The sequence below is a fragment of the Nerophis ophidion genome, linkage group LG18, assembly GCF_033978795.1.
Source record: "Nerophis ophidion isolate RoL-2023_Sa linkage group LG18, RoL_Noph_v1.0, whole genome shotgun sequence".
Classification (NCBI taxonomy): domain Eukaryota; kingdom Metazoa; phylum Chordata; class Actinopteri; order Syngnathiformes; family Syngnathidae; genus Nerophis; species Nerophis ophidion.
Window position 1 is genome coordinate 9,223,447 of NC_084628.1, and position 21,654 is coordinate 9,245,100.

A 21,654-nucleotide genomic window follows, 5' to 3' on the forward strand; every position below is an offset into this window, starting at 1 on the left:
TGTTTGTACCTTTTTTTTTAGTTAAAATTAAATCATGTTTTTACCTGAACGCCATGTTTTGAGTAGTCTGTCTGCCTTCCTGGGAGAACGACCCCGCAGCAAGCTGCGACCCCCCCATCCTGACAGGCAGAGATCATTAGAGCAGTGGTTCTCAACCTTTTTTCAGTGATGTACCTCCTGTGAACATTTTTTTTAATTCAAATACCCCCTAATCAGAGCAAAGCATTTTTGGTTGAAAACAAGAGATAAAGAAGTAAAATACAGCACTATGTAATCAGTTTCTGGTTTATTAAATTGTATAACAGTGCAAAATATTGCTCATCTGCAGTGGTCTTTCTTGAACTATTTGGGAAAAAATTATATAAAAATAACTAGTGATTCAATTCTACACATAGAAGTAATCATCAACTTAAAGTGCCCTCTTTGGGGATTGTAATGTCAGGTTCGTCCCTGACAGTTTGGTTAGGTTTTAGTTGTTCCTCTGTGTCTTTGTTTCCTATCTGCGCTTTTATTTTGGTTATTTCCAGTTTTTTCTCCCTCAGCGCTGTTTCCCCTCAGCTGCGGCTGATGGGCACCTGGCCATACCTGGTGTCAATCAGCCAGGTGCTATTTGAACCTGATTTGTCCTCCAGTCAGGTGCTGGATTATTGTCGTTACCTCTTGTCACCACTACCAGTCAATGTCATTAGTACTTATCGTTGTAGCTATGTCTACTTCTGTTCACTCTGTTTATGCCATACTTCCTTCGTGTCACAGTAAGTGTTTTTGTTCATAGCCAAGTTAGTTATCCGCCTCGTGCGCGCCTTTTGTTTGTACCCTTTGGTTTGTTCTTGTTTTAGTGTTTAATTAAATCACGTTTAGCCGCTCAACGCCTGCCGCCATTTCTGCATCTTGGGGTTCATCAAAAACTCAATTTGACATGTAATAAAGATCTATCTGGATTCATGAACTTAATTCTAAACATTTCTTCAATATTTATGGAACATGTCCACAAAAAAATCTAGCTGTCAACACTGAATATTGCATTGTTGCATTTCTTTTCACAGTTTATGAACCTACATTCATATTTTTTGAAATATTATTCAATAAATATATTTGTAAAATCTTTAACCTCAACATTTATGGAACATGTCCACAAAAAAATCTAGCTGTAAACACTGAATATTGCATTGTTGCATTTATTTTCACAGTTTATGAACTTACATTCATATTTTGTTGAAGAATTATTCAACATACATATTTATAAAGGATTTTTGAATTGTTGCTATTTTCAGAATATTTTTAAAAAATCTCTCGAACCCCTTGGCTTACCTTCAGGTACCCCAAGGGGTACGCGTACCCCCATTTGAGAACCACTGGTCTAAAACCACTGGTAGAAAATGGATGGATGGATGGATGGTCTACAACAGGGGTCGGCAACCTAAAATGTTGAAAGAGCAATATTGATATGTCTGGAGCCTCAAAAAAATAAAAGCCATATTACGTACAGATAGTGTGTCATGAGATATAAATTGAATTAAGAGGACTTAAATGAAACCAAATGAGCTCAAATATAGCTACAAATGAGGCATAATGATGCAATATGTACATACAGCTAGCCTAACTAGCATGTTAGCATCGATTAGCTTGCAGTCAAGCAGTGACCAAATATGTCTGATTAGCACTCCACACAAGTCAATAACATCAACAAAACTCACCTTTGTGCATTCATGCACAACGTTAAAAGTTTGGTGGACAAAATGAAAGAGAAAAAGACGTGGCATAAAACATGTCTTAGAAAGTCGGAGAAAGTTATACATGTTAAACAAACTACGGTGAGTTCAAGGACCGTCAAAATTAGTAGGACAAAATAGGGCTCTCCAAATACTCAATCAGTGAAGCATGTTTAATACAAACAGTGTGCTTTATAACAATTAGGGAGGTTTGTGTCATGTTTGTCCTCCTACAGAAACCATATTAAAACAAAAAATATATTTTTCATATTTTTCCCCCTCATCTTTTTCCATTTTTCATACATTTTTGAAAAAGCTCCTGAGAGCCACTAGGGCGGCGCTAAAGAGCCGCGGCTCTAGAGCCGTGGGTTGCCGACCCCCGGTCTAGAAAAACAGTGAATAGAGGATGATGTTAGAGATGTCCGATGATATCGGACTGCCAATATCATCGGCCGATAAATGCTTTAAAATGTAATATCGTAAATTTGTGGTATCGGTTTCAAAATGTAAAATTTATGACTAAAACGCCATTGTACAAAGTGGTACATGGACGTAGGAGAAGTACAGAGCGCCAATAAACCTTAAAGGCACTGCCTTTGCGTGCCGGCCCAATCACATATTATCTGTGGCTGAATGCAACACATACTTGGTCAGAAGCCATACAGGTCAGAAGCCATACAGGTCACACTGGGGGTGGCCATGTAAACAACTTTAACATTGTTACAAATATGCGCCACACTGTCAACCCAGACCAAACAAGAATGACAGACACATTTCGGGAGAACATCCGCACCGTAACACAACAGAACAAATACCCAGAACCCCTTGCAGCACTAACTCTTCCGGGACACTACAATATACAGCCCCCGCTACCACCCCCCACCTCAACCTCCTCATGCTCTCTCAAGGAGAACATGTCCCAAATTCCAAGCTGCTGTTTTGAGGCATGTTAAAAAAAAGGATGCACTTTGTGACTCTAATAATAAATATGGCAGTGCCATGTAAGCATTTTTTTCCATAACTTGAGTTGATTTATTTTGGAAAACGTTGTTACATTGTTTAATGCATCCAGCGGGGCATCACAACAAAATTAGGCATAATAATGTGCTAATTCCACGACTGTATATATCGGTATCAGTTGATATCGGAATCGGTAATTAAGAGTTGGACAATATCAGAATATCGGATATTGGCAAAAAAGCCATTATCGGACATCTCTAGTTAATTATTTTCTTTATTACAAAAATCTTTTTTTACACTGAATTTATCTTGGAATTTTTTGCGTTTGACTTTTATGTGCTGTATTTTTTTTTTTTTACATCAAATTATGTTCACAATTTAATAAAAAAAATGTGTGAGAAAAATGTGCGTGTTTTAAAATTAAAGTTGTAAAAATGTCAGATAGTAAAAATTCTGTGTAAAAAAAATTCAGTGCAGAAATATTTGTTGCCTTAAACCTTAAGACCCATCCATCCATCCAGTTTCTACCGCTTGTCCCTTTTGGGGTCACGGGGGGCGCTGGTACCTATATCAGCTACAATCGGGCGGAAGGCGGGGAACACCCTGGACAAGTTGCCAACTCATCACAGAACCTTAAAACCCACTTCCGGCAAATTAGGACTTGAGGAATCGGTTCTGATTCCGAACCAGCCAATGAGGTGTCAAGTTTTCAGCCATGTGACAAGGGTCAATCGGAAGTGACTCCTGAATTTTGAAGCTAAGAATATTTCTGCACTGAACTTTAAAGGCCTACTGAAACCCACTACTACCGACCACGCAGTCTGACAGTTTATATATCAATGATGAAATATTAACATTGCAACACATGCCAATACGGCCTTTTTAGTTTACTAAATTGCAATTTTAAATTTCCCGTTAAGTGTCGTGTTGAAAACGTCGTGGAATGATGACGCGTGCGGTTGACGTCACCGGTTGTAGCGGACATTATTTTCCAGCCCGATCCAAGCTATAAGAAGTCTGCTTTAATTGCATAATTACACAATATTCTGGACATCTGTGTTGCTGAATCTTTTGCAATTTGTTCTTTTAATAATGGAGAAGTCAAAGTAGAAAGATGGAGGTGGGAAGCTTTAGCCTTTAGCCACACAAACACGGTCGGTGTTTCCTTGTTTAAAATTCCCGAAGGTGAAGCTTTACTATGGATCAGAGCGGTCAAGTGAACATGGATCCCGACTACATGTCAACCAGCAGTTTTCGGTGAGAAAATTGTGGTAATAGGTCGGCTCTTACCGGCGACATCAGCGTAGCTTCCGTCCTGCTGCAGCTGCGTGACTTCCCTCAGTCAACACACCCGTGGCCACATCCCTCCGACTTTCAGGTACTATTTAATCTCACTAAAACACTAGCAACACAACAGGCAAATAAGGGATTTTCCAGAATTATCTTAGTAAATGTGTGTAATAACATCTGAATCGCTCCCACTGCAATCGCCTTTTTTTTCTTTCTAGTCCTTCACTTTAAATTTCCTCATCCACGAATCTTTCATCCTCGCTCAAATTAATGGGGAAATTGTCGCTTTCTCGGTCCGAATAGCTCTAGCTGCTGGTGGCTATGATAATAAACAATGTTCAGATGTGAGGAGCTCCACAACCCGTGACGTCACACGCACATCTTCTGCTACTTCCGGAACGGGCAATGCTTTTTTATTAGCGACCAAAAGTTGCAAACTTTATCTTCAATGTTCTCTACTAAATCCTTTCAGCAAAAATATGGCAATATTGCGAAATGATCAAGTATGACACATAGAATGGACCTTCTATCCCCGTTTGTATAAGAAAATGTCATTTCCGTAAGCCTTTAACGCACTGAATTTTTAACACTAATTTTGTTGACTGATTTGTATTCAGTAAAAATGTCAAAAATTGAAATGCCCAAAAATTTAGTTACATAAATTCAGTGAAAAAACAAGTAAAAGACACACATTAACCGCCTCACAATGATACTGGATTGACATTTCTGTTTAATTGTATAAATGTATGTTTTAACACTGTATTTTTTTAAATAATTCTTTGAATTATTTATTTCCCATGATATAATTTTAGTACAAAACATGACTCCAAATAAAATTCAGCTAATGTCCCAATTTAGCCTGGTGCCGAGTAATACTGAACTAACTATATGTTTGTGTCAGCGAAAGCCACTGGACTATGATCCCATTCTTTATCAAAAGGTTATCGTAAAGGTTAAGGGAACACTGCAAACAAGAAGAAAAACTGTAAACAGAAGAATTCTGCAAAATAACCATCAGAGGAGGCTCTGCTATACAGCATTTCATTGCAAAGCATGATTACGGTTTAGGACTTAATGCAAAACTTTATTTTTGTACTGAAATGTGTTTGGATTTGAGTTATATCACATAAAAGAGGCACAGATAACGTGGGACTAGAACATTCATCCTGAAACATGCCAGTGAGTATTTACATTCATCAGGTCATTGTTTTCACAAAGCACAGACTTGATGGTAACTGGACTGTTAGGTCGTCTTAGAACAGCGGTTCTTAACCTGGGTTCGATCGATCCCTAGGGGTTCGGTGGAGGTCAAGTCACACCCAACTCATCGTGTACAGCAGACCTGGGAAAATTAAGGCCCCGGGGGCCACATGGGGCCCGTTAAGCTTTTCAATCAGGCCCGCCGGACATTTTCAAATAATTTTTTTAGATCTTTAAGATGGAAAGTATAGCTGCCATTATGATGTGCTCTCAGGTTTTATAATGATCGTAAGTCTTGAACTATACTAAGTATTTCAATGGTTGAAATCTGCGCTTTTGCATGATATACCAGTTACTATGGTAATCTAATGAGTTACTTTGGTCATTGTGGAGAGGTGTAGCTAACAGGCCGACGGCAGGGCAGGGCACGCTGCCCTGCCCAAGATGGCGGCAAGGAGGCGGAGGATGCGGTGGGGCGGAGAGGCGGGGTTTGCTGGGAGCAATGCCTCCACAATCTAAATCAGGTGCGGGGCACACACACCTGCACACAATTAACTCATCTCCTCCTGCTGTATAAAAGGGGAGAAGGAGGAGGGATCAGAAAAGGAGTTGGCGTGTCCGCAGCAGATGCAGTGCGTGAAGAGCAAGAGCAAGAGCAAGAGCAAGAGCAAGAGCAAGAGCAAGAGCAAGAGCAAGAGCAAGAGCAAGAGCAAGAGCAAGAGCAAGAGCAAGAGCAAGAGCGACAGAAAGCAGACGACGACAACAACAATGAAGACGGCGGCTGAAAAGCAACCGGTGAACGAGCAGTGGAGGAAGGAGCTGAAACCCGATCCAAACTGCAGCCAAGCTTTATAGCAAAATAAAGAAGTAAAACTTGCTAAATAGATGTCCTTCCTTGGTGGTTCTGCTGAACCCGAGCGACGACAGTAAGAGACTGTCACAGTCCTCGAATTAATTACTTTGGTCATCTAAGTCAGTGGTTCTCAACCTTTTTGCAGTGATGTACCCTCTGTGAACATTTTTTTAATTCAAGTACCCCCTAATCAGAGCAAAGCATTTTTGGTTGAAAAAAAATAAATAAAGAAGTAAAATACAGCACTATATCATCAGTTTCTGATTTATTATATTGAATAGCAGTGCAAAATATTGCTCATTTATAGTGGTCTTTCTTGATCTATTTAAAAAAAAAAAAAAGTATAGAAATAACTAAAAACTTGTTGAAAAATAAACAAGTGATTAAATTAAGATTTCTACACATAGAAGTAATCATCAACTTAAAGTGCCCTCTTTGGGGATTGTAATAGAGATCCATCTGGATTCATGAACTTAATTCTAAACATTTCTTCACGAAAAATGAAATCTTTAACATCAATATTTATGGAACATGTCCATAAAAAAATCTAGCTGTCAACACTGAATATTACATTGTTGCATTTCTTTTCACAGTTTATGAACTTTTATTCATATTATGTTGAAGTGTTTTTCAATAAATTAATTTATAAAGGGTTTGTGAATTGTTGCTATTTTTAGAATATTTAAAAAAAATCTTATGTACCCCTTGGCATACCTTCAAGTACCCCCAGGGGTACGCGTACCCCCATTTGAGAACCACTAATCTAAGTCACAGCAGCTTAGACCAGGCACTAAGCAGTGTGGGTGGGGAGTGTTTCCAGAGCCTGAAATGCTATATATCAGATTTTATTTATTTATTTATTTTTTACCATTTGCATTCATATTTCGCTGTTTGTTGCATTTTTGTTGTGTTTCGCTTGATTGTAAAAATATGTGGATGGAGAGGGGGGTGACATTCATATGTTGTCAATATTCAGCGTTTTATCCTTCATAGATAATATTGTAAATCCATCCATCCATCCATTTTCTACTGCTTATTCCCTTTTGGGGTAGCGGGGGGGGCGCTGGCGCCTATCTCAGCTACAATCAGGCGGAAGGCGGTGTACACCCTGGACAAGTCGCCACCTCATCGCAGGGCCAACAAAGATAGACAGACAACATTCACACTCACATTCACACACTAGGGTCAACTTAGTGTTGTAAATCCCACATTATTTATTTTCATGTACATTACGGGGGTCTCATTCAGTAAAAAAAAAAATAGCTATACCGGCCCCCAGAGACATTTTTTCTCTCTAAATTTGGCCCCTGAGTCAAAACAAATGCCCAGGCCAGGTGAACATAAAAACTTCTCCCTATCGGCGTATTATGGATGCGGCAACAGCAGAAGTCAAACTGATTTGCGGGTGTGTCATATGTTGTGAGTTTATGCACGGTGTTGGTTTTGTTCCTTGAAAAATGTGATGTTCATGCACGGTTCATTTTGTGCACCGGTAAAAAAAAAATCGTATCACTTTGTCTTGAATTTGAGAATTTTTTTAATTTTATTTTTCACTAAAGAAGGGTTCGGTTAATGCGCATATGAAACTGGTGGGGTTCAGTACCTCCAACAAGGTTAAGAAACACTGTCTTGGAAGAATTTTCATCTCTCATCCCAGCAGGCGTCATCAGTTCATGCTCACAGACTTAAACAGGAGAGATCTAGTTTTGGTATCGCAAGACAGCCTGAACAGTCCAGTACCAGAAGGAGCTGGGTCACGTCTTTGTTGTTATGGTAATTCAATCAATCAATGTTTATTTATATAGCCCTAAATCACAAGTGTCTCAAAGGGCTGCACAAACCACAAAGACATCCCCGGTATATAAAGTCATTAAGTAACAATAAAGCGTAAAGTCCTAAATGCAAAATTATTAAAATCCCTGCAAACATGTATTTTTTCTTGTAATAAAATAATTTTAGTAAATCTAGGTAAATATTGAAAATGGATGGATGGATATTGCTGTATTACTGTGGGAAAAAAGTTGTAATTTTCCAAGTATAAATATATATTAATATGAACAGTAGGGGTGGCCACAGCCAGTCAATTGCATGCTTATTTTTTTACACCGGATGTCTTTTCTGACACAACCCTGGAATGGAACCCTAGTTTATAACATGGAAGGCATAAGTGAAGTGAATTATATTTATATAGCGCTTTTTCTCTAGTCACTCAAATCGCTTTACATAGTGAAACCCAATATCTAAGTTACATTTAAACCAGTGTGGGTGGCACTGGGAGCAGGTGGGTTAAGTGTCTTGCCCAAAGACACAACGGCAGTGAGTAGGATGGCGGAAGCGGAGATCGAACCTGCAACCCTAAAGTTGCTAGCAGGGCCGCTCTACCAACCGAGCTATGCACCAATACCCCCCACCAGGGATCAAAATCCTGATATCAGTATAAAGTAACAAAATGACAAGAATAAAGCCATAATGTTACAAGAAAAACACTTAATTTAAATTATGGCTGTTTTTATTATTCTATTTTGTGATTTCTACTATATTTATTTGAGGATTATAATATTTTTCGCTTCTTGTATTTTTTTGTAAAAACACGAATGGCCTAGTGTACAAATTATGCTCTATAAATATACTGAACAAAAATATACAGGGCTTCACGGTGGCAGAGGGGTTAGTGCGTCTGCCTCACAATACGAAGGTCCTGCAGTCCTGGGTTCAAATCCAGGCTCGGGATCTTTCTGTGTGGAGTTTGCATGTTCTCCCAGTGAATGCGTGGGTTCCCTCCGGGTACTCCGGCTTCCTCCCACTTCCAAAGACATGCACCTGGGGATAGGTTGATTGGCAACACTAAATTGACCCTAGTGTGTGAATGTGAGTGTGAATGTTGTCTGTCTATCTGTGTTGGCCCTGCGATGAGGTGGCGACTTGTCCAGGGTGTACCCTGCCTTCCGCCCGATTGTAGCTGAGATAGGCGCCAGCGCCCCCCGCGACCCCGAAAGGGAATAAGCGGTAGAAAATGGATGGATGGATGGAAAAATATACACGCGACACTTGTTTTTGCTCCCATTTTTCACGAGTTCAACTCAAAGATCTAAAACATTTATTATACACACAAAATACCTATTCCTCCCAAATATTGTTCACAAATCTGTCCAAATCTGTGTTAGCGAGCACTTCCCTTCCGTCAAGATAATCCATCTCAGCTCACAGGTGTGGCATAACAAGATAATGACCAAACAACATGAATATTGTACAGGTGTGCTTTGGGCTGTACAAAAAGACTATAAAAATGGGACCCATTACCTCCCTGCTTGGCACTCTGCATCAAAGGTTGGAACTGGGGGTTACCTCACCAAAAATGATTTCCGGGCGCGGCCACCGCTGCTGCTCACTGCTTCCCTCACCTCCCAGGGTGTGATCAAGGGTGATGGGTCAAATGCAAAGAATAATTTCGCCACACTGAGTAATTCCCATGTAATACTTGTAAACAAGTAACCAGAAGAACGTCAGCTAAAACCAAAAGTATCCCCTAACCAGGCATGTCCCATTCATGGTTTTATGCGTCCGATTACGATACCAAAATAAGAGAGATCGGCCGATACCGATGCTGTGTGTATAACCTGTAAATATTTAAATGTATTTATTGTAAGTGCTATTTACAATTTAACTATATCAATAACATAATTTAAACTAGTTCGTTTTCCTCTTTTATTAAATCCAATTGTTTGATCAAACGAAGTCAGGGCGGTATATCTCGGTTGGTAGAGTGGCCGTGCCAGCATCTTGAAAGGTTCCAGGTTCGATCCCCGCTTCCGCCATCCTACTCACTGCCATTGTGTCTTTGGGCAAGACACTTTACCCACCTGCTCCCAGTGCCACCCACACTGGTTTAAATGTAACTTAGATATTGGGTTTCATTATGTAAAGCGCTTTGAGTCTCAAGAGAAAAGCGCTATATAAATATAATTCACTTCACTTTAATTGTACCCAAAAAGTAAACAAAAACTACAGTCTCCTACACATTTTTGTTTTTTGTCCTTGAAGTCCTCTTGTGTCAGGGGAATTATTTCCTGTGTTTGTAAACAGGAACCAAACCACAAAATGAGACTGAGAAAATAAAAATATCGACCTCATCACTAAAGGTCTACAGAAATGAGATTTTCTTATTCAAACGGGGATAGCAGGTCCATTCTATGTGTCATACTTGATCATTTCGCCATATTGCCATATTTTTGCTGAAAGGATTTAGTAGAGAACATCCACGATAAAGTTCGCAACTTTTGGTCGCTAATAAAAAAGACTTGCCTGTACCGGAAGTAGCAGACGATGTGGGTGTGACGTCGCGGGTTGTGGAGCTCCTCACTTCCTCAAATTGTTTACAATCATGACCACCAGCAGCGAGAGCGATTCGGACAGAGAAAGCGACCATTTCCCAATTAATTTGAGCGAGGATGAAAGATTCGTGGATGAGGATAGTGAGAGTAAAGGACTAGAAAAAAAAAGGCGAGGGCAGTGGGAGCGATTCAGATGTTATTAGACACATTTACTAGGATAATTCTGTAAAATCCCTTATCTGCTTATTGTGTTAACAGTGTTTTAGTGAGATTATATGGTACCTGAAAGTCGGAGGGCTGTGGCCACGGGTGTGGTGACCCCCAGTGTCTTTAACATCAGCTGCAGGAGGACGCAAGCTCCGCTCATGTCTACGGTAAGAGCCGACTTACTACCACAATTTTCTCACCGAAACCTGCCGGTTGACATGTGGTCGGGAACCTTGTTCGCTTGACCGCTCTGTTTCATAGTAAAGCTATAACTTCGGGAATGTAAACAAGGAAACACCGGCTGTGTTTGTGTTGCTAAAGGCAGCTGCAATACACCGCTTCCCACCTCCATCTTTCTACTTTGACTTCTCCATTATTAATTGAACAAATTGCAAAAGATTCAGCAACACAGATGTCCGGAATACTGTGTAATTATGCGATTAAAGCAGACTACTTACAGCTTGGATCGGGCTGGAAGAACATGTCCGCTACCACCGGTGACGTCACGCGCACGCGTCATCATACCGCGTCGTCATTCCACGACGTTTTCAACAGGATACTTTGCGGGAAATTTTAAATTGCATTTTAGTCAACTAAAAAGGCCGTATTGGCATGTGTTGCAATGTTAATATTTCATCATTGATATATAAACTATCAGACTGTGTGGTCGGTAGTAGTAGGTTTCAGTAGGCCTTTAACTGAGAAAATAAAAATATCGACCTCATCACTAAGTGAAGTGAAGTGAATTATATCTATATAGCGCTTTTCTCTAATGACTCAAAGCACTTTTACATAGTGAAACCCAATATATCTAAGTTACATTTAAACCAGTGTGGGTGGCACTCGGGGCAGGTAGGTAAAGTGTCTTGCCCAAGGACACAACGGCAGTGACTAGGATAGCGGAAGCGAGGATTGAACCTGGAACCCTCAAGTTGCTGGCACGGCCACTCTAACCAACCGAGCTATAGCGACCCCCCCACTAAGTATTGATCATATACTGTACTGATACTACCATTGGGACTTACACCACCCATTTATGGATTGATTGATTGAAACTTTTATTAGTAGATTGCACAGTAAAGAACATATTCCGTACAATTGATCACTAAATGGTAACACCCGAAAAAGTTTTTCAACCTGTTTAAGTCGGGGTCCACGTTAATCAACTCATGGATCGAATCGCCTTCCTCATATTTATCTGCTTATTTATTTCCTTTTAAAGGCCTACTGAAATGAGATTTTCTTATTCAAACGGGGATAGCAGGTCCATTCTATGTGTCATACTTGATCATTTTGCGATATTGCCATACTTTTGCTTAAAGGAATTAGTAGAAAACATCGATAATAAAGTTCACAACTTTTGGTCGCTAATAAAAAAAGCCTTGCCTGTACCGGAAGTAGCAGACGATGTGCGCGTGATGTCACCGGTGTGAGGGCTCCTCACATCCTCACATTGTTTATAATGTGAGCCACCAGCAGTAAGTGGCAACTCGGACCGAGAAAGCGATGATTCCCCCATTAATTTGAGCGAGGATGAAAGATTCGTGGATGAGGAAAGTTAGAGTGAAGCACAAAAAAAAAAAAGAAAAGGCGACGACTCCAGGCGGCGGCAGTGGAAGCGATTCAGATGTTATTAGACACATTTACTAGGACAATTCTGGAAAATGCCTTATCTGCTTATTGTGTTACTAATGTTTTAGTGAGATTATAAAGTCATACCTGAAAGTCGGAGGGCTGCAGTGAATGCCAGTGTCTCTGACAGAAGTCGGAGCCAAGATCACAGCTGCCTTTTTGACAGCTACAGGAGGAGGTCGCATAATCCACACAAGTCCCCGGTAAGAGCCGACTTAATGTCACAATTTTCCCATCCAAAAACTTGCTAGCTGACGTAGAGAAACATGTTCGCTTAACCGCTCTGTGTTAAAGCTGAACAACAAACAAAGAAACACCGGCTGTGTATCGGTTGCTAAAGGCAGCTGCAATCCACCGCTTTCCACCAACAGCATTCTTCTTTATAGTCTCCATTATTAATTGAACAAACTGCAAAAGATTCAGCAACACAGATGTCCAAAATACTGTGTAATTATGCGATGAAAAGAGAAGACTTTTAGCCGTGTGTCGTGCTGGGCTGAAATGTCCGCTACAACCAATAACGTCACAAACCCGCGTCATCAATCCGCGACGTTTTCAACAGGAAACTTTGCGGGAAATTTAAAATTGCAATTTAGTAAACTAAAAAGGCCGTATTGGCATGTGTTGCAATGTTAATATTTCATCATTGATATATAAACTATCAGACTGCGTGGTCGGTAGTAGTGGGTTTCAGTAGGCTTTTAATATTTGCTAACTTTATGCTGTAACGGAATTACATTTACTCCCTTGAAGTTTACCAAGCTCTTATTTTTGGTGTTGTTTACAGTCAATCAATCAATCAATGTTTACTTATATAGCCCTAAATCACTAGTGTCTCAAAGGGCTGCACAAACCACTACGACATCCTCGGTAGGCCCACATAAGGGCAAGGAAAACTCACACCCAGTGGGACGTCGGTGATAATGATGACTATGAGAACCTTGGAGAGGAGGAAAGCAATGGATGTCGAGCGGGTCTAACATGATACTGTGAAAGTTCAACATGATACTGTGAAAGTTCAATCCATAATGGATCCAACACAGTCGCGAGAGTCCAGTCCAAAGCGGATCCAACACAGCAGCGAGAGTCCCGTTCACAGCGGAGCCAGCAGGAAACCATCCCAAGCGGAGGCCGATCAGCAGCGCAGAGATGTCCCCAGCCGATACAGCTAGCTTTTCGGTTAGCTGAGCTATTAGCATGCCCGCCCTTAGTTTGTTGTCAATGCGTAGCATGTTTAGCATCACCCTATAGTGATAATGGTACTTAAAATACCAAGAAATGCCGTTTATTTACCATAATGAATGTGGTTATTATTACTTAGGGAAGCACCTCCACGCTGTGTCTGAAGACGCAAATAATTAGCTGCTAGCCACTTGTCAGCCGGTGGACTAAGAATAAATAAAGTGTCAGCCAGTGGGGATCGGCATTAAAAGGCAATAATCTACATTGCCAACCCTGAACCAAGTAAAACCACAACACTTAATTCTCCAAATGTCGAAAAAGAACAGTCGGACACCTGGGTGTACGTCATGAATCTGTGGACGGGACTCTCACTGCTGTGTTGGAGCCACTATGGATTGAACTTCCACAGTATCATGTTAGACCCGCTCGACATCCATTGCTTTCGGTCCCCTAGAGGGGGGGGGTTGCCCACATCTGAGGTCCTCTCCAAGGTTTCTCATAGTCAGCATTGTCACTGGCGTCCCACTGAATGTGAATTCTCCCTGCCCACTGGGTGTGAGTTTTCCTTGCCCTTTTGTGGGTTCTTCCGAGGATGTTGTAGTCGTAATGATTTGTGCAGTCCTTTGAGACATTTGTGATTTGGGGCTATATAAATAAACATTGATTGATTGATTGATTGATTGATGAATCGTTCTATCAAAACAAAAGTCAACAAACTTGCTGATGTTGCAAAGCGTTTCAGGAAAAGTACCATGAAACGGACTAAATGAGCAGCATTTCGACTTCCGCAGTAGTTTCTACTTTAATTATCAGAGTCTCACCTCTACCTTCATAGCTGGATTGTCAATGTAGACCTTGTAGCTGTAAAGGAAACAATTTATTTCTGGTGGATATGTCAAGCAAAATGTCCGACATAGAGGTAAAACAGAAGTGTGTGAGGCGAAATTGGTTATATTGATCCTTCCCGGCCTTGCAAATATTGTCACCCCGCCTGCAACTTTGACTGGAACACAGAGTGTGTGCTCTGGGGGTCTTGTTTAGACTAGTTTTGAACCGTCTAACGACATGCAGAGCTCTGCTTTGTGGGCGCTGCTGCTCGCTGGGGTCTTGGCGACGATTCAGGCTGCACCCACCGTCGCCCCAACGACATCAGCAGACGACCAAGATGTTGCTGAGGTAATGAAGTCCTAACATTAGCTTGATATATCTGTAAAACATTCCTTCAGTAAATGTGTCCGTGTATTAGGGGTATCTGTTACAGTTTTATGGCGATGTGGGCACCAGGAACACCTCACGGAGAAGCCTCCTCAGGAGCAACTTTACCGAAGATCTGGAAGCCATGCAGTCTTTCTTCGGACTGGAGGTAACCAGCCTGGATATACGATATATTTTATGTGTTTTTAACTCATTTAAGTTTTGCCCCAAAATGCCACGGATTACCAGGTAACGGGGGTCTTGAATAAAGAAACCGTTGAAGTCATGAAGGCGCCTAGATGTGGCGTGTCGGACATCAGCCGTTACGGACACTTTGCTGGGAAACCCAAGTGGAACAAGAGGCTTATCACCTACAGGTATCTTGTTTATGTCCTTATCGTGTTTTAATCAGAATGGTGTCAGCGTGATCTTTCTTGACAGGATCACTCAGTACACTCCAGATCTAAGCCAGAGACAAGTGGACGAGACCATCGCCCAAGCCTTCCAGCTCTACAGCGACGTCATCCCGCTGGACTTCAAGCAGATCACCAGAGACACTGCAGACATCATGATTCTCTTCAAGGGGGGATGTGAGTCCAGTTGGAATAAAGGCTCTCCAAATCGTACCTCTGTTCTCATCCTATCTGTCCCGCTGCAGATCACGGGGACTTCTATCCTTTTGACGGAGCTGGGGGAGTCCTAGCTCACGCCAACTCTCCAGGACGGCAGCAGGGAGGGGACACCCACTTTGACGACGATGAGAAATGGAGTCTAACCCAAAGAGGTAAATAGGAAGTCTGCGGTATTGACCACCGTAACCCTTAAACAAGGGGTAGGGAACCTATGGCTCGCGAGCCAGGTGTGGCTCTTTTGATGACTGCATCCGGCTCTCGGATAAATCTGAGCTGACATTGCTTAACACGATAAGTATTGAATAATTCCACTTGTAGTCACAGTGTTAAAAATAACCTTCAAAATATAAATCATTCTCATGCATTTTTATGTTCAAGAAATTGCATTAATGGTAAGAAGTAATTTATTTATTATTGGTTAGTGTGGGTCTTGCCCTCCAGGGGGTTCTTAAGACCACCAAGCACCAACATGAGAGCCTGTTTCAGGGTTACAATATTGTTTTATTATTCAATAAGTCTCTCAGTTGCTTTCCAACAATTGTCTTTTTCTCTTTCGTTCTCGCTCGCGCTCTGGCTCTAGCCCCAACCCCGACTCTGCTCCTGGCTGCTGCTTATAACATTGCGACAGATGATTAGATAACAAGGCGACGCACCTGTCGCTGATTTCGAGGCCGGTCCTGGCAACTCCCTGCTTCGCTGCAGGCCCACAGGCCACACCCCCTCCACAGTTAGCTTCAGAATAGACCTATTATACTCTACAAATGTTGGTCTTACTTAAAAATGCACACGTTTAGTTGTGTTTAGTATTAAAAAAATATATTGCATGGCTCTTACGGAAATACATTTTAAAATATTTGGATTCTTGGCTCTCTCAGCCAAAAAGGTTCCCGACCCCTGCCTTAAACCATTAACTTGTTTCCCATTGACTATTCATGTTCAAAACATTAAATTAGCCTAAAATGGCAAAGCAAACCAAAATGTCCCGTTAAAAACATAACAAAATTTTATTTAAAATTTCAACGGTATGGTGAGAGTTCAATTCGAACTCATTGCTTTCAGTTTTTAATTGATACATTTGTCCACTAGATGGTGCTATTTTTCCTATTCAAAGCATGCAGCAAAATTGCATATAGTTGTTTTGGGAGGGGGCAGCACGGTGGGTGTGCGTCTGCCTCACAATACGAAGGTCCTGAGTAGTCCTGGGTTCAATCCCGGGCTCAGGATCTTTCCGTGTGGAGTTTGCATGTCCTCCCCGTCTATCTGTGGTGGCCCTGCGATGAGGTGGCGACTTGTCCAGGGTGTACCCTGCCTTCCGCCCGATTGTAGCTGAGATAGGCACCAGCGCCCCCTGTGACCCCGAAGGTAATAAGAGGTAATAAATGGATGGATGGATGGATGTTTTGGGAGGAGTGGATTTATGTGGGCATGCTGGCCTTAAACAAGTACAAAATACAAATTAAATACACTTTTGTGATATGTTTTCAAGTTACGCATTTTTTTTGTCAGATATTAACTAATTTAAAGTTGAAATAAGTATTATTGTATAGTATTTCACAGCAGTTTTTTTTGAAAATCTGCCATTTGTGTGAGGGTATTTAAAGGTTTCTTAGTGTTTCCCAGCTTTTATTGAGCCAGGGGGACGTATTGTGCAATTAGCAAGTGGGGAAATTCCCAAATGGTCTCTTACTAGTCGCTAATATGCCGTGACACAGTGGTGGGGTATCACTTACCCGATGTTCCTGATTTAGGTGTTAATCTGCTGCTGGTGGCGGCCCACGAATTTGGCCACGCTTTGGGTCTGGACCATTCCAGGGACAGACGTGCGCTGATGTTCCCTACTTATCAGTTTGTCAACACAAACGGCTACAAGCTGCCAGACGACGACAGGCGAGGAGTTCAAGCCCTGTATGGTGAGTTTCAGTGTCACAAAATCAGTTCAATGTGTGCGATTAACGATTGACTTTTTTTCAGTCAGGCAACTATGCAGTAGGGGCAAGCGGAGCACTGCCCCACCACATTCAGTAGATGTCCCTGCTCAAAATGTGTTTTTTTGTTATTTTTATTTTTTGCAGTGTATTGAATAATACAAATATATCTAAACTAGAGTTTCGGGAAAAAATGCATGTGAAAGCTAAAAGGGCAGTAAGTAACAGGTAGGGTTTTTTTAAGGTGTACACAAATTCTGCCTAGCAACAAGTGACCAGACAAGTTTGTCTAATGACCAGTACTGTATGAAGTACAATCACCCAAAAATAGATGTACTTAAATGCATCTTTGTCCCATATCCCTCTCGCTATCTACCAGGTAGCCGCACAACAACTCCAACGAAAGCTCCAATACCAAACCCACCTCCTGAACCGGAGCCAGAGGAACCAACAGAAGACCCAACAGACCCTCTTCCAAACCCTCGTGACGAACAGTGCAGCAGGGATCTGGTGTTTGACGCTGCCACGTCCATCAGGGGAGACTTGTTCTTCTTCAAAAACGGGTATTTTTTCACATTTTATTTTTTATAATGACCAAAATCAGTTTTTTTCTTCTTTGAAATAACTTTACATCTCCCCAGATACTACTGGAGGAAGAGTACCATGTTAAATGGGATACGTTTTACGAAAGTGAGCACAAGATGGTCAAGAATCAACACAGTTGACGCTGCGTATGAGGTACCAAACAAGGATGTGGTTCATCTCTTTGAAGGTAACAAGGAGCAAGTTAACATTTAAATACAGTTCCTTACATTTTAGCAACTATTTTTATGACAGTGTATCTATCGTCTCAGGGGACAATACCATAGAACATATGGAACTATAGTTATTGTTACGGTTTGGGTCGTAGCATACTGCGCGGTTCGTTCTCCCGAACTGACTGGCAAGGGCAGGCTTGAATCATGTCTCTTGATGAGCAACAGGTGAGCGTCCGGAACACAAGAGGCTGGTGCAAATAATAAGTAGCCATGGTAAAAAACTCAGTTGCACAAACAGGAACTAAAGGAATCCAAAACAAACAGAAAACACAAAACATGATCCGGACCACGGATCATGACAGAGCCCCCACCTTAAGCATACGTTGGCTCCCAGGGCATGACAGAAAGCCTTCCATACCTGGGAGATGAATTGGGATCCCATCGTTGGGTTACCACCCACAGACGGGCAAACAGAAAACACAAAACATGATCAAGACAGCGGATCATGACAGTTATGCTGTATGAAAATATTTTTGTCTCAATATCGTTGGTTGTCTGGAACAGATTAATTAGATTTGCTTAACAGTATTTTGGTTTGGTACTTATGTATATTTTCATTTGATTTGCACTCTGCCTGAACGAAAAGTGACATTTTGGAAAGTAAATAACTAAAGTACTATATTGTATTTTTGTAATATTGTTCATCAATAAGATATACTCTTTACTAGAGGTGGAGGAAATAATCGATTTCTAGATACATCGAAATTGAGACATGAACGTGATCTGCGGTCTAAGTGACCACTATCTAACCTTCTGCACCCGCAATATAGCTAAACCCAAAGTCAACGTCCACAAAATAGCTCAATCCAGATCCCTTAAAAACAAACTCCAGGGATAATTTCAACCTAAAACTATGTGAGTGGTACTGGTCCCCTGTGCTTACGAGCAACCTGGTCGATGATGCTTGGGATCGCTATAATAAATGATATGGCTCCTGTGAGAACAGTCAGGGTCAAAGCCCGCTCCGAACCATGGATGAATCTGGACTTATTAGCTGCCATAAAAGACAGAGACAGAAAATACTCCGAATACCAAAAGGTCAAAACCGGAGTAGCTAAACAACCCAATAATAACCTTAAATCACGCCTTACAAAACTCAAAAAGCAATGCAATAAATTAAGAAATAAGGCACACAACCTGACTAAATGTTATGATCCACTGCCCGGATCATAGTTTCAGCACCTTTTGAGTTTGTGTGTCTCAGTTGCCATGACGGCAAATTACATTCACCTGCCTCTGGTTAGTGTTCAGGACGCGCACTTGTTGCCCAGGCAATAATCAGAGGGCTATTCAGTCCATGCCCTGGCCTCACTCAGTCTGGCTTCCTAGTTTTTTTTTTGTACAACAGATGACGACCTTTGTTTCCTGCTCTCTACATGCTAGCTTCCACGCTGGGCTCTTTTACCTTCTAGCTCCCATGCTAGCTCTTTTAGTTTTTGCCTTAAGTGCTATGAGCACGTTATTCTTTGTTGCTGTCTGATTTATGTCTAAATAAATCATTTGTTCCTACCAGCAAGCTGTGTCCGAAACCCGATCTGCATTCTTGGGAGAACAATCGCGATGCAACCCGGTCGTTACACTAAATCCTTAAAAAGAAATTACATTAACGACAAAATACAGGAAAATGCACTATAAAATCGATTAGGAAACGTCAATAATCAATTTATTTATTGAAAATTAAGTAGTGCCACCTCACAGAGGGATCCGACCAGCTCCTTTATGTCTCCTCATTTATGTTCCAGTTTTGCACACATTTCTATTATCCATCAATCCATCCATTTTCTACCGCTTATTCCCTTTGGGAATACCATGAATTGATTAACGTGGACCCCGACTTAAACAAGTTGAAAAACTTATTCGGGTGTTACCATTTAGTGGTCAATTGTACGGAATATGTACTGTACTGTGCAAACTACTAATAAAAGTATCAATCAATCAATCAATCAAAAGGGTTGCGGGGGGCGCTGGTGCCTATCTCAGTTACAATCAGGGTACACCCTGGACAAGTCGCCACCTCATCGCAGGGCCAACACAGATAGACAGACAACATTCACACTCACATTCACACACTATATTAATTTAATAAATAAAATGGGAATTACTTTTAACTGTTTTTTTATTTGCAGTTAAAAAAAAGGGAGATACGCCCACATCCCATGATTAGGATCGGGACGTCTCTAAAATCACTGTCATAAAAATGTCCAAAATATACTTTGTTTTGTGACATATCGTACATCCGTTGACTGTTTCTTTCTCTAGGTAATCAGTACTGGGGCATCAGGGCCTTTGCAAAGTCTTTAATAGCAGGTTATCCGAAGCCTCTCACCAACCTGGGCTTGCCGTCCTCTGTCAGCAAGGTGGACGCAGCAGTCTACGTGACAGCTACTGGGAAAACATTGATTTTTGCAAACAGACAATATTGGAGGTGAGTGTTGAGTAGAGACAATCCCCACAGGGCTATTTTACCCAGGCTTTGATTTCAAATGGATGCGACCATAACCAGCTTTATTTGATTTGCTTTGTCAAAGCTCTTAAAGGGGAACATTATCACAATTTCAGAAGGGTTAAAACCCCAAAAAATCAGTTTCCAGTGGCTTATTTTATTTTTCGAAGTTTTTTTCAAAATTTTACCCATCATGGAATATCCCGAAAAAAGGCTTTAAAGTGCCTTATTTCTGGAAATCCACCCGTCCATTTTCCTGTGACGTCACATAGTGACGCCAACACAAACGGATAGAACAGCAAGATATAACGACATTAGCTTGGATTCAGACTCGGATTTCAGCGGTTTAAGCGATTCAATAGATTACGCGTGTATTGAAACGGATGGTTGGAGTGTGGATGCAAGTAGGGAAAACGAAATTGAAGAAGAAACTGAAGCTATTGAGCAAATAGCTAGTGAACCTATTCGGCGATCACCTTCTAACCAACGATTGCATCTTTTGACCACTGGAGCAACTTAAATCCGTCGATTGGTAAGTGTTTGTTTGGCATTAAATGTGGGTGGAGGGAAAGGCTGGATGCAAATATAGCTATAAATGTACATACAGCTAGCCTAAATAGCATGTTAGCACCGATTAGCTGGCAGTCATGCCGTGACCAAATATGTCTGATTAGCACAGGGGTCGGCAACCCGCTGCTCCGGAGCCGCATGCGGCTCTTTGGCAACCCTGATGCAGCTCAGCTGCACAATCGCCGACCCCCCAGATTGTTGCGGGGAGATTCCGGAATTAAATGCCTCTCCCGGACATCACCCGGAGTCAACTTTCTCCAATTTTCACTCGGACTACAATATTAAGGGCGTGCCGTGATGATATTACTCTCAAAGTCCTCTTGAACGTCATCGTGCCCGCCATTCACGGAATGCTATTTGCGTGCCGACCGGACACATCCATTTCGCTGCTTCTATCGGCACATGTATGAGATTGCAAGGCATACTGGGTGACACAGAGTACACTGACGGTTGTGATATAAACAACTTTAACACTCCTAATATGCGCCACATTGTGAACACACACAAGAGAAGAATGACAAGCGCTTTGAGTACCTTGAAGGTAGAAAAGCGCTATACAAGTACAACCCATTTATTTATTTATAACACATTTCGGGAGAAAATCCTCACAGTAACACAACATAAACGCAACAAAACAAATACCTAGAATCCTTTGCATCCGTGACACCACCTGACTATGTTATTCTTATCATCTGGGGGACCACC

General features: G+C 41.4%; 1 protein-coding gene across 1 annotated transcript in view; it reads left to right on the forward strand.

Annotated features, from left to right (window-relative positions):
- Window positions 1–21,654, forward strand: part of LOC133537415 (uncharacterized) — an 89,955-nt gene that overhangs the window by 16,863 nt on the left and 51,438 nt on the right. The window contains exons 11-19 of the mRNA XM_061878422.1: window positions 14,409–14,543; window positions 14,614–14,730; window positions 14,811–14,938; window positions 15,003–15,151; window positions 15,220–15,345; window positions 16,942–17,103; window positions 17,498–17,681; window positions 17,760–17,890; window positions 20,196–20,361. Coding sequence (XP_061734406.1) covers window positions 14,409–14,543; window positions 14,614–14,730; window positions 14,811–14,938; window positions 15,003–15,151; window positions 15,220–15,345; window positions 16,942–17,103; window positions 17,498–17,681; window positions 17,760–17,890; window positions 20,196–20,361 — 1,298 coding nt within the window. The remainder of the gene's footprint in view (window positions 1–14,408; window positions 14,544–14,613; window positions 14,731–14,810; window positions 14,939–15,002; window positions 15,152–15,219; window positions 15,346–16,941; window positions 17,104–17,497; window positions 17,682–17,759; window positions 17,891–20,195; window positions 20,362–21,654) is intronic.